The sequence below is a fragment of the Leptosomus discolor genome, unplaced genomic scaffold (assembly GCF_034619465.1).
Source record: "Leptosomus discolor isolate bLepDis1 unplaced genomic scaffold, bLepDis1.hap2 HAP2_SCAFFOLD_246, whole genome shotgun sequence".
NCBI lineage: Eukaryota > Metazoa > Chordata > Aves > Leptosomiformes > Leptosomidae > Leptosomus > Leptosomus discolor.
In genome coordinates, this window is record NW_028237757.1 from 1 (window position 1) to 13,063 (window position 13,063).

A 13,063-nucleotide genomic window follows, 5' to 3' on the forward strand; every position below is an offset into this window, starting at 1 on the left:
TCCCGCTCTTCAGCCGCAAGGCCCGCCCCTCCCCCACGCTGAAGGGGGGACCCCGCGCCGGGGGGGCGCCCCCGGCCGCCTCGCTTCGCTCCCGACCCATAGCTCGCTCGCTTCTGACCAACAACCCCCCCCACCCCCTCCCCCCACCCCCCCCCCGCGCGCGCCGCTCAAAGGTCGCCGCGGGGCCGGCGTTAAATCCTTTCGCCCCCCCCCCCTTCCCCTCCCCCATCCGTGTGTGTGACCCCCCCACCCCCCCCCCGTGGTTTATCACTCATTAACTCACGCCCCCACAGCGAGGCTGAGAGAATGGTTTATTAAATGGGGGGGGGAGGGGGGGGGAGAAGGGGGGGGGGGGGGAGGCGCCGTGGGGCAGAGGGGGTGGTGTGGGGCAGAGGGGGAGGGGAGGCAGAGGGGGTGGCGCCGTGGGGCGGGGGGGGTGGGGCAGAGGGGGCGGCGCCGTGGGGCAGAGGGAGAGCTGTGGGGCGGGGGGGGGTGGGGGGGCGGTGTGGGGCAGAGGGGGGTGGTGTGGGGCGGGGGGGGGGGCGGCGCCGTGGGGCAGAGGGGGTGGTGTGGGGCAGAGACGCCACACCATGGGGCAGAGGCACCGCCGTGGGGCAGAGGAGGGGGGGGGCGGCGCCGTGGGGCAGGGACGCCGCACCACGGGGCACAGACCCCGCCGTGGGGCAGAGGGAGAGCTGTGGGGCAGAGGGGGGGGGGGCGGCGGCGCCGCGGGGCAGAGAGGGGCCCCCCGCCACGGCGCCGAACCGCCGCCGTGGGGCAAGAGAGGGGGCGGCGCCGCGGGGCGGAGGCCCCGCCGTGGGGCGGAGGCCCCGCCGTGGGGCAGAGGCCCCGCCGCGGGGCTCAGTAGTTGGAGCCGCGCTCCTGCTGCCGGTAGCCGCCGCGACGCAAGTAGCCGCCGTCGCCTTTCCGGTAGCCATCTTTTGATCTACGCGGGATTTTGGGGGTGGGGCCGGAAAAAAAAAGGGGTGAGAGGCCCAGAGGTGGGGGTGGGGGGGGTGGGGGGGGTGTGGGGGTGGGGTGGGGGCGGGGCCGACCTCGGAAGTAGCCGCCGTAGGAGCCCTGCTTGTGGTCGAAGACGCGCTCGTTGTTCTCCACCAGGTTGCCCAACTTCTCGGCCAACTGGAGCGCCAGGTTCTGCTGGGCCGTCGGCTCCGTCCGGTGCATCATCACCGTCTGCGTCGGCTGGTCCAGGGACGCCTAACCACGCCGGGGGGGTGGGGGAGGGGCACGCCTCAAGCTCCGCCCCGCAGCCCCACCCCCCCCCTCCCCATCCCCCCTCCTCACCATCAGCTCCTCGTTGATGATCATCTTGCTGATGATGCTGTGCACCGTCGGCAGGTCCAGCTCGAACATGGCCGCCAGGATCTCCATGCTGCGGGGGGGGGAGGGGTCAGCGAGGACACGCCCCCGCCCCGCCCCCCCACCCCCAGGCCCCGCCCAGCGTCACCTGATGGAGTCGTAGACGCTGCTGTAGGTGAAGAGGTAGGTGCGGAGCGACTCCTCCTGGATCTTCCTGCAGGGGGGGGTGGGGGGAGGGGGGAGGGGGGGGAGAGGGGAGGTAAGATGGAGGACGGAGGGTGGAGGAAGGGGCCCAAGTGGAGGACGCGGGGACAAGATGGAGGAGGAAGGGTGGAGGAGACAAGATGGAGGACGAAAGAGACAAGATGGAGGACGAAGGGTGGAGAAGACAAGATGGAGGAGGAAGGGTGGAGGAGACAAGATGGAGGACGAAAGAGACAAGATGGAGGACGAAGGGTGGAGAAGACAAGATGGAGGACGAAGGTTGGAGGAGACAAGATGGAGGTCGAAGGAGACAAGATGGAGAATGAAAGGGGGAACAGAACAAGATGGAGGATAAAAGAGACAAGATGGAGGACGAAAGAGACAAGATGGAGGAGGAAGGGTGGAGAAGACAAGATGGAGGACGAAAGAGGATGGAAGACAGAAGAGACAAGATGGAGGATGAAAGGCGGAGAAAACAAGATGGAGGACGAAGGTTGGAGGAGACAAGATGGAGGACGAAGGTTGGAGGAGACAAGATGGAGGACAAAGGAGACAAGATCGAGCACAAAGGGGGAACAGAACAAGATGGAGGATAAAAGAGACAAGATGGAGGACGAAAGAGACAAGATGGAGGACGAAGGGTGGAGGAGACAAGATGGAGGACGAAAGAGACAAGATGGAGGACGAAAGGCGGAGAAAACAAGATGGAGGACGAAGGTTGGAGGAGACAAGATGGAGAATGAAAGGTGGAGAAAACAAGATGGAGGATGAAACAGACAAGATGGAAGACGAAGGATGGAGAAGACAAGATGGAGGACAAAGGGTGGAGAAGACAAGATGGAGGACGAAGGAGACAAGATGGAAAACGAAGGTTGGAGAAGACAAGATGGAGGCCGAGGGTTGGAGGAGACAAGACGGAGGCCGAAGGAGACAAGATGGAGGATGAAAGGTGGAGAAGACAAGATAGAAGACGAAAGAGACAAGATGGAGGACAAAGGTTAGAGGAGACAAGATGGAGGACGAAGGTTGGAGGAGACAAGATGGAGGACAACGCAGACAAGATGGAAGACGAAAAAGACAAGATGGAGGACGAAAGGTGGAGAAGACAAGATGGAGGACGAAAGAGACAAGATGGAGGCCAGAACAGACAAGATGGAGGCCGAAGGAGACAAGATGGAGGCCGACGGGTGGACGAGACAAGATGGAGGCCGACGGGTGGCCGAGCCAACCTGGCGGCCGAGCCCCCCCTCCACCCCCTTGGCCCCGCCCCCCCCCTTGCCCCCCCCCTTGGCCCCGCCCCCCCTTTGGCCCCGCCCCCCGCTACCTGACCAACATGGCGCGGACTTTGTCGGCCTCGGGGAAGAGGTCCCAGACCTTCCCGTTCATCTTCTCGTTGACCACGTAGCGGTGGCAGCTCCGCCAGTCGCCCGTCTTCATCGCCTTGGAGGCCGCCACCACGTGCTCCCGCATGGACTCGGGGGGGGCCTGGCCGGGGGGGGAGGGGAGAGGGCGGTGAGGGGAGGCGGGGAAGGCGGGAGGAGACAAGATGGTGGATGGAGGGGGGAGGAGACAAGATGGAGGAAGGGGGGAGGAGACAAGATGGTGGACGGAGGGGAGAGGAGACAAGATGGAGGAAGGGGGAGGAGACAAGATGGTGGATGGAGGGGGAGGAGATAAGATGGTGGAGAAAGGGGGAGGAGACAAGATGGAGGAAGGGGGGAGGAGACAAGATGGAGGAAGGGGGAGGAGGAGATAAGATGTTGGAGAATGGGGGAGGGGACAAGATGGTGGACGGAGGGGAAGGAGACAAGATGGAGGAAGGGGGGAGGAGATAAGATGGCGGACGGAGGGGGAGGAGACAAGATGGTGGACGGAGGAGGGAGGAGACAAGATGGAGGAAGGGGGGAGGAGACAAGATGGCGGATGGAGAGGGGGAAGAGACAAGATGGCGGACGGAGGGGGAGGAGACAAGATGGTGGAGAATGGGGGGAGGAGACAAGATGGAGGAAGGGGGAGGAGACAAGATGGCGGACGGAGAGGGAAGAGACAAGATGGTGGAGGGAGGGGGAGGAGACAAGATGGAGGAAGGGGGGAGGAGACAAGATGGCGGATGGAAGGGGAGGAGACAAGATGGTGGAGGAAGGGGGAGGAGACAAGATGGAGGAAGGGGGGAGGAGACAAGATGGAGGAAGGGGGAGGAGACAAGATGGCGGACGGAGAGGGAAGAGACAAGATGGTGGATGGAGGGGGAGGAGACAAGATGGTGGACAGAGGGGGAGGAGACAAGATGGAGGAAGGGGGAGGAGATAAGATGGAGGAAGGGGGAGGAGACAAGATGGCGGACGGAGGAGGGAGGAGACAAGATGGTGGAGGAAGGGGGAGGAAACAAGATGGAGGAAGGGGGAGGAGACAAGATGGAGGAAGGGGGGAGAAGATAAGATGGCGGACGGAGAGGGGGAAGAGACAAGATGGCGGACGGAGGGAGGAGGAGACAAGATGGTGGAGGAAGGGGGAGGAAACAAGATGGAGGAAGGGGGAGGAGACAAGATGGTGGACGGAGGAGGAGGAGATAAGATGGTGGAGAATGGGGGAGGGGACAAGATGGCGGACGATGGAGACACGATGGCGGGTGGAGGAGGAGGAGGAGAAGGAGGAGAACACGGAGAAGAACGAGGAGGCCAAGAACCTCCAGAACCACGAGGAGGACAACCAGGAACAGGAGGAGGACGATGAGGAGGAAGATGAAGAGGATGAGGAGAAGGAGGAGGAGGAGAAGGAGGAGAAGAACATGGAAAAGGAGAAGGAGGAGAACATGGAGAAGGAGGCCAAGAACCTCCAGAACCACGAGGAGGACAACCAGGACCAGGAGGAGGACAATGAGGAGGACCCCGAGGAGGAAGATGAAGAGGAGGAGGAGAAGGAGGAGGAGGAGAAGGAGGAGAAGAAGAACATAGAGAAGGAGAAGGAGGAGAACATGGAAAAGGAGAACATGGAGAGGAACAAGGAGGCCAAGAACCTCCAGAACCACGAGGAGGACAACCAGGACCAGGAGGAGGACGATGAGGAGAACCCGAGGAGGAAGATGAAGAGGATGAGGAGAAGGAGAAGGAGGAGGAGGAGAAGAACATGGAGAAGGAGAACACGGAGAAAAACGAGGAGGCCAAGAACCTCCGGAACCACGAGGAGGACGATGAGGAGGACCCCGAGGAGGAAGACGAAGAGGAGGAAGAGGAAGAGGAGGAGGGGGAGGGGCAGGGGGAGGAGGAGAAGAAGAACATGGAAAAGGAGAAAGAGAAGAACACGGAGAAGAACGAGGAGGCCAGGAACCTCAGGAACCACGAGGAGGACAACCAGGACCAGGAGGAGGACGATGAGGAGGACCCCGAGGAGGAAGATGAAGAGGAGGAGGAGGAGAAGGAGAAAAAGAACGTGGAGAAGGAGAAGGAGGAGAACATGGAGAAGGAGAACATGGAGAGGAACGAGGAGGTGAAGAACCTCAAGAACCACGAGGAGGACAACCAGGACCAGAAGGAGGATGATGAGGAGGACCCCGAGGAGGAAGATGAAGATGAAGAGGAGAAGAAGGAGAAAGAGAAGCAGGAGGAGAAAGAGAAGAACATGGAGATGGAGAACATGGAGAGGAACGAGGAGGTGAAGAACCTCAAGAACCACGAGGAGGATGATGAGGAGGACAACCAGGACCAGGAGGAGGACCCCGAGGAGGAAGACGAAGAGGATGAGGAGAAGGAGGAGGAGGCGAAGAACATAGAGAAGGAGAAGGAGGAGAACATGGAGGAGGAGAACATGGAGAGGAACGAGGAGGCCAAGAACCTCCAGAACCACGAGGAGGACGATGAGGAGGACCCCGAGGAGGAAGACGAAGAGGAGGAAGAGGAAGAGGAGGAGGGGGAGGGGGAGGGGGAGGAGAAGGAGAAGGAGAAGGAGGAGGAGAAGAAGAACATGGAAAAGGAGAAGGAGGAGAACATGGAGAAGGAGAACATGGAGAGGAACGAGGAGGCCAAGAACCTCCAGAACCATGAGGAGGACAACCAGGACCAGGAGGAGGACGATGAGGAGGACCCCGAGGAGGAAGACGAAGAGGAGGAAGAGGAGGAGGAGGAGAAGAAGAACATGGAGAAGGAGGAGAACATGGAGAAGGAGAACACGGAGAGGAACGAGGAGGCAAGAACCTCCGGAACCACGAGGAGAATGATGAGGAGGACAACCAGGACCAGGAGGAGGACGATGAGGAGGAAGATGAAGAGGAGGAAGAGGAGGAGGAGGAGGAGGAGGCAGGCCCTGACCGAGCAGCGGCTGCCTCTCGCCGACGCGCAGCTGGTGGTGGAACTGCTTGCTGATCATGCGGCGGCGGGCGTCGCCCTCGTGGGCCGCCATGTAGGGGATCTCCAGCAGCATGGCCGCCACCAGGTAGACGCACTCCAGCAGCTCCAGGTTGACGTGCATGTGGAAGGGCACCTGCCGCCGCTTCTCCACCTTCTCCTGCTCCGCGTTGCGCTCCTGCAGGCTCCGCAGGAGAAGGCCCTGGCCCAGCAGCTCCTTGGCCCGCCCCGAGGACTGGATGTCCAGCAGGGCGTTGTGGGCGTCCTTGATCAGGCCCTGGCGGAAGGCGCAGATGCCCAGTTGGACCATGGTGCGGTTGTAGAGGATCTGCGGGGGGGAAGGGGAGAGGTGGGGAGGGGTGAGGAACCTCATGGGGATGGAGGTTTGGGATCAGAAACCATGAGGAACCTCAAAACATGAAAATTTGGGGCTGAAAATCATGAGGAACCTCAAGGAGATGGAGAAGGAGAAGAAAATTGGAGGTAAAACTCATGAGGAACCTCAAAAACATCTAAATTGGGTGATGGAAACCATGAGGAACCTCAAAAACATGGAGAAGAAGAAGGAAATTTGGAATAAAAATCTTGAAAAACCTCAAAACCATCAAGATTGGGTGATGGAAACCATGAGGAACCTCCAGGAGATGGTGAAGGAGAAAGAAATTGGGGATAAAAATCATGAGGAACCTCAAAACCATCAAGATTTGGGGCTGGAGCTCCTGAGGAACCTCCAGGAGATGGAGAAGGAGGAGGAAACTGGGGATAAAACCCATGAGGAACCTCAAAAACATCTAAATCTGGTGATGGAAACCATGAGGAACCTCAAAAACATGGAGATTGGGTGATGGAAACCATGAGGAACCTCAAAAACATGGAGATTGGGTGATGGAAACCATGAGGAACCTCAAAAACATGAAAATTTGGGGCTGAAAATCATGAGGAACCTCAAGGAGATGAAGAAGGAGAAGGAAATTTGGGGTAAAAACCCTGAGGAACCTCAAAACCATCAAGATTTGGGGCTGGAGCTCCTGAGGAACCTCCAGGTGATGGAGAAGGAGGAGGAGGTTGGAGGTAAAAACCCTGAGGAACCTCCAGAGGATGAAGCTTCGGGGCTGGAGGTGGTGAGGAACCTCATGGAGATGGAGGAGGAGGAGGTCGGGGGCCGGAGGCCCTGCGGAAGCCCCGGGGGAGGGGCAGGCTCCGCAGGAGAAGGCCCTGGCCCAGCAGCTCCTTGGCCCGCCCCGAGGACTGGATGTCCAGCAGGGCGTTGTGGGCGTCCTTGATCAGGCCCTGGCGGAAGGCGCAGATGCCCAGTTGGACCATGGTGCGGTTGTAGAGGATCTGCGGGGGGGAAGGGGAGGACACCGAAGTCAGGAGGAACCTCATGGGGATGGAGGTTTGGGATCAGAAACCATGAGGAACCTCGAAAACATCTAAATTGGGTGATGGAAACCATGAGGAACCTCAAAAACATCTAAATTGGGTGATGGAAACCATGAGGAACCTCATGGAGATGGAGGTTTGAGATGAGAAACCATGAGGAACCTCAAAAACATCTAAATCTGGTGATGGGAACCATAAGGAACCTCAAGGAGATGGAGATTTGAGATGAGAAACCATGAGGAACCTCAAAAACATGGAGATTGGGTGATGGAAACCATGAGGAACCTCAAAAACATGGAGAAGGAGAAGGAAATTGGGGGTAGAAATCATGAGGAACCTCAAAAACATCTAAATCGGGTGATGGAAACCATGAGGAACCTCAAAAACATGGAGATTGGGTGATGGAAACCATGAGGAACCTCCAGGAGATGGAGAAGGAGAAGAAAATTGGAGGTAAAACTCATGAGGAACGTCAAAAACATGGAGATTGGGTGATGGAAACCATGAGGAACCTCAAAAACATCTAAATTGGGTGATGGAAACCATGAGGAACCTCAAAAACATCTAAATTGGGTGATGGAAACCATGAGGAACCTCAAAAACATGGAGAAGGAGAAGGAAATTGGAGGTAAAACTCATGAGGAACCTCAAAAACATCTAAATTGGGTGATGGAAACCATGAGGAACCTCAAAAACATGAAAATTTGGGGCTGAAAATCATGAGGAACCTCAAGGAGATGAAGAAGGAGAAGGAAATTTGGGATAAAAATCATGAGGAACCTCAAAAACATCTAAATCTGGTGATGGAAACCATGAGGAACCTCAAAAACATGGAGATTGGGTGATGGAAACCATGAGGAACCTCAAGGAGATGAAGAAGAAGGAGGAAATTTGGGGTAAAAACCCTGAGGAACCTCCAGAGGATGAAGCTTCGGGGCTGGAGGTGGTGAGGAACCTCATGGAGATGGCGGAGGAGGAGGAGGTCGGGGGCCGGAGGCCCCGCGGAAGCCCCGGGGGAGGGGCAGGCTCCGCAGGAGAAGGCCCTGGCCCAGCAGCTCCTTGGCCCGCCCCGAGGACTGGATGTCCAGCAGGGCGTTGTGGGCGTCCTTGATCAGGCCCTGGCGGAAGGCGCAGATGCCCAGTTGGACCATGGTGCGGTTGTAGAGGATCTGCGGGGGGGAAGGGGAGGACACCGAAGTCAGGAGGAACCTCATGGGGATGGAGGTTTGGGAACAGAAACCATGAGGAACCTCAAAAACATCTAAATTGGGTGATGGAAACCATGAGGAACCTCAAAAACATGGAGAAGGAGAAGGAAATTGGGGGTAGAAATCATGAGGAACCTCAAAACCATCTAAAGTTGGTGATGGAAACCATGAGGAACCTCAAAAACATGGAGACTGGGTGATGGAAACCATGAGGAACCTCAAGGAGATGGTTAAGGAAAAGGAAATTTGGGGTAAAACTCATGAGGAACCTCAAAAACATCTAAATTGGGTGATGGAAACCATGAGGAACCTCAAAAACATCTAAATCTGGTGATGGAAACCATGAGGAACCTTAAAAACATCTAAATCGGGTGATGGAAACCATGAGGAACCTCAAAAACATGGAGAAGGAGAAGGAAATTGGGGGTAGAAACCATGAGGAACCTCAAAAACATCTAAAGTTGGTGATGGAAACCATGAGGAACCTCCAGGAGATGGAGAAGAAGAAGGAAACTGAGGATGAAAACCCTGAGGAACCTCAAAACCATGGAGATTGGGTGATGGAAACCATGAGGAACCTCAAGGAGATGGAGATTCGGGATCAGAAACCCTGAGGAACCTCAAAAACATGGAGAAGAAGAAGGAAATTGGGGATAAAACCCCTGAGGAACCTCAAAACCATCAAGATTTGGGGCTGGAGCTCCTGAGGAACCTCCAGGAGATGGAGAAGGAGGAGGAGGTTGGAGGTAAAAACCCTGAGGAACCTCCAGAGGATGAAGCTTCGGGGCTGGAGGTGGTGAGGAACCTCATGGAGATGGCGGAGGAGGAGGAGGTCGGGGGCCGGAGGCCCCGCGGAAGCCCCGGGGGAGGGGCAGGCTCCGCAGGAGAAGGCCCTGGCCCAGCAGCTCCTTGGCCCGCCCCGAGGACTGGATGTCCAGCAGGGCGTTGTGGGCGTCCTTGATCAGGCCCTGGCGGAAGGCGCAGATGCCCAGTTGGACCATGGTGCGGTTGTAGAGGATCTGCGGGGGGGAAGGGGAGGACACCGAAGTCAGGAGGAACCTCATGGGGATGGAGGTTTGGGATCAGAAACCATGAGGAACCTCAAAAACATCTAAATCGGGTGATGGAAACCATGAGGAACCTCAAGGAGATGGAGAAGGAGAAGAAAATTTGGGGTAAAACTCATGAGGAACCTCAAAAACATCTAAAGTTGGTGATGGAAACCATGAGGAACCTCAAGGAGATGGAGATTTGGGATCAGAAACCATGAGGAACCTCAAAAACATGAAAATTTGGGGCTGAAAATCATGAGGAACCTCAAGGAGATGAAGAAGGAGAAGGAAATTTGGGATAAAAACCATGAGGAACCTCAAAAACATCTAAATCTGTTGATGGAAACCATGAGGAACCTCAAAAACATGGAGATTGGGTGATGGAAACCATGAGGAACCTCAAGGAGATGGAGAAGGAGAAGAAAATTTGGGGTAAAACTCATGAGGAACCTCAAAAACATCTAAATTGGGTGATGGAAACCATGAGGAACCTCAAGGAGATGGAGATTTGGGGCTGAAAATCATGAGGAACCTCAAGGAGATGGTGAAGGAGAAGGAAATTTGGGGTAAAACTCATGAGGAACCTCAAAAACATCTAAATCTGGTGATGGAAACCATGAGGAACCTCCAGGAGATGGAGAAGAAGAAGGAAACTGGGGATGAAAACCCTGAGGAACCTCAAAACCATCAAGATTTGGGGCTGGAGCTCCTGAGGAACCTCAAGGTGATGAAGAAGAAGGAGGAAATTTGGGTTAAAAACCCTGAGGAACCTCAAAAACATGGAGATTGGGTGATGGAAACCATGAGGAACCTCAAGGAGATGGAGATTCGGGATCAGAAACCATGAGGAACCTCAAAAACATGGAGAAGAAGAAGGAAATTAGGAATAAAACTCTTGAGGAACCTCAAAACCATCAAGATCGGGTGATGGGAACCATGAGGAACCTCCAGGAGATGGAGAAGAAGAAGAAAATTTGGGGTAAAACTCATGAGGAACCTCAAAAACGTGGAGATTTGGGGCTGGAGCTCCTGAGGAACCTCCAGGTGATGAAGAAGAAGGAGGAAATTTGGGGTAAAAACCATGAGGAACCTCAAAACCATCCAGATTGGGTGATGGAAACCATGAGGAACCTCCAGGAGATGGAGATTTGGGATCAGAAACCATGAGGAACCTCAAAAACATGGAGAAGAAGGAGGAAATTTGGAATAAAAATCTTGAGGAACCTCAAAACCATCTAAATTGGGTGATGGAAACCATGAGGAACCTCAAGGAGATGGAGAAGAAGAAGGAAATTTGGGGTAAAAACCCTGAGGAACCTCAAACCCATCAAGATTTGGGGCTGGAGCTCCTGAGGAACCTCCAGGAGATGGAGAAGGAGGAGGAAATCGGGGATGAAACTCATGAGGAACCTCAAAAACATCTAAATTGGGTGATGGAAACCATGAGGAACCTCAAGGAGATGGAGAAGGAGAAGAAAATTTGGGGTAAAACTCATGAGGAACCTCAAAAACATCTAAATTGGGTGATGGAAACCATGAGGAACCTCAAGGAGATGGAGAAGGAGAAGAAAATTTGGGGTAAAACTCTTGAGGAACCTCAAAAACGTGGAGATTTGGAGCTGGAGCTCCTGAGGAACCTCCAGGAGATGGAGAAGGAGAAGGAAATTTGGGATGAAACTCCTGAGGAACCTCAAAACCACGGAGATTGGGTGATGGGAACCCTGAGGAACCTCCAGGCGATGGAGATTTGGGGCTAAAACCCACAAAACCCCCAAGATTTGGGGCGGAAAATCCCGAGGCACCTCCAGGAGCCGGAGCGGTGGGGCTGGAGCTCCTGAGGGACCTCCGGGAGGGGGAGGGGGGGGAGGGGGAGGAGCTTGGGGGGTGGGGGTGGAGCCAGGAGGTAGGGGGCGGCACCCCGGCCCCAGAACTACTTGTGGGGCGGGAGCGGAACCCATGGGGCAGCCCCCCCCCCCCCCCCCCCCATGGACCTTCTCTGATGTTCCTCAACCTCGAGGTGAGAACTTCCAGGATGGGTTGAAGATCTATGGGGCGGGGTTTGAGTCTATGGGGCGGCTCCCCGGCCCCATAGATTGTATCCCCGGCCCCATAACGACCTGTGGGGCAGCCCCAGAACCCCTGGGACAACCCCAACCCCCCCCATGGACCTTCTCTGATGTTCCTCAACCTTCACTTGAGAACCTCCACGGCGACTTGCAGATCTATGGGGCACGTTTTGAACCTACAGAGCTCCTCCCCAGCCCCATAACGACCTGTGGGGCAGCCCCAGAACCCCTGGGACAACCCCAACCCGCCCCATAGACCTTCTTTGACGTTCCTCAACCTTCACTTGAGAACCTCCCGACCCCCTTCCCGACCCACGGGGCCCGTTCCGACCCTCCGCAACCCCTCCCCAGCCCCATAACTCGTATCCCCAGCCCCATAACTACCTGTGGGGCAGCCCCAGAACCCCTGGAGCACCCCCAACCCCCCCATGGACCTTCTCCGATGTTTCTCAACCTTCACTTGAGAACCTCCCGAGCACCTTGCAGATCTATGGGTCACGTTTTGAACCTCCTCAACCCCTCCCCAGCCCCATAACTCGTATCCCCAGCCCCATAACTACCTGTGGGGCAGCCCCAGAACCCCTGGGACAACCCCAACTCGCCCCATAGACCTTCTTTGACGTTCCTCAACCTTCACTTGAGAACCTCCCGACCCCCTTCAAGACCTATGGGTCACGTTTTGAACCTCCCCAACCCCTCCCCAGCCCCATAACTACCTGTGGGGCAGCCCCAGAACCCCTAGAGCACCCCCAACCCCCCCACGGACCTTCTCCGATGTTCCTCACCCTTCACTCGAGAACCTCCCGACCCCCTTCAAGACCCACGGGGCCCTGTTCCGACCCTACGCAACCCCTCCCCAGCCCCATAACTACCTGTGGGGCACCCCCTGAACTCCTAGAGCCCCCCCAACCCCCCTATGGACCTTCTCCGATGTTCCTCAACCTTCACTTAAGAACCTCCCGACCCCCTTCAAGACCTATGGGTCACGTTTTGAACCTATGCAACCCCTCCCCACCCCCATAACTCGTATCCCCACCCCCATAACGACCTGTGGGGCACCCCCAGAACCCCTGGAGCACCCCCAACCCGCCCCATAGACCTTCTCCGACGTTCCTCAACCTTCACTCGAGAACCTCCCGATCCCCTTCAAGACCTATGGGTCACGTTTTGAACCTCCTCAACCCCTCCCCAGCCCCATAACTCGTATCCCCGGCCCCATAACGACTTGTGGGGCACCCCCAGAACCCCTGGGACAACCCCAACCCGCCCCATAGACCTTCTCCAATGTTCCTCAACCTTCACTTGAGAACCTCCCGACCCCCTTCAAGACCTATGGGTCACGTTTTGAACCTCCTCAACCCCTCCCCAGCCCCATAACTCGTATCCCCACCCCCATAACGACCTGTGGGGCAGCCCCAGAACCCCTAGAGCACCCCCAACCGCCCCATGGACCTTCTCCGATGTTCCTCAACCTTCACTTAAGAACCTCC

The 13,063-nt window shown here is 56.5% G+C and overlaps 2 protein-coding genes across 2 annotated transcripts in view; one reads left to right on the forward strand and one right to left on the reverse strand.

Moving 5' to 3' along the window:
• Nucleotides 1–861: 861 nt before the first annotated feature.
• Nucleotides 862–13,063, reverse strand: part of LOC147413069 (eukaryotic translation initiation factor 3 subunit C-like) — a 30,939-nt gene continuing 18,737 nt past the window's right edge. The window contains 6 exon segments of the mRNA XM_086480705.1: nucleotides 862–946; nucleotides 1,052–1,218; nucleotides 1,306–1,393; nucleotides 1,469–1,534; nucleotides 2,849–3,007; nucleotides 5,828–6,192. Of these exon segments, the coding sequence (XP_086336831.1) occupies nucleotides 862–946; nucleotides 1,052–1,218; nucleotides 1,306–1,393; nucleotides 1,469–1,534; nucleotides 2,849–3,007; nucleotides 5,828–6,192 (930 nt within the window).
• On the forward strand, nucleotides 4,136–5,559 carry LOC147413070 (uncharacterized; the record flags this gene model as incomplete). The annotated part of the gene is made up of 5 exons (XM_086480704.1): nucleotides 4,136–4,261; nucleotides 4,322–4,453; nucleotides 4,705–4,953; nucleotides 5,083–5,280; nucleotides 5,362–5,559. Coding segments are annotated over exons 1-5 (903 nt in total), but the record flags the coding sequence as incomplete, so codon positions are not given.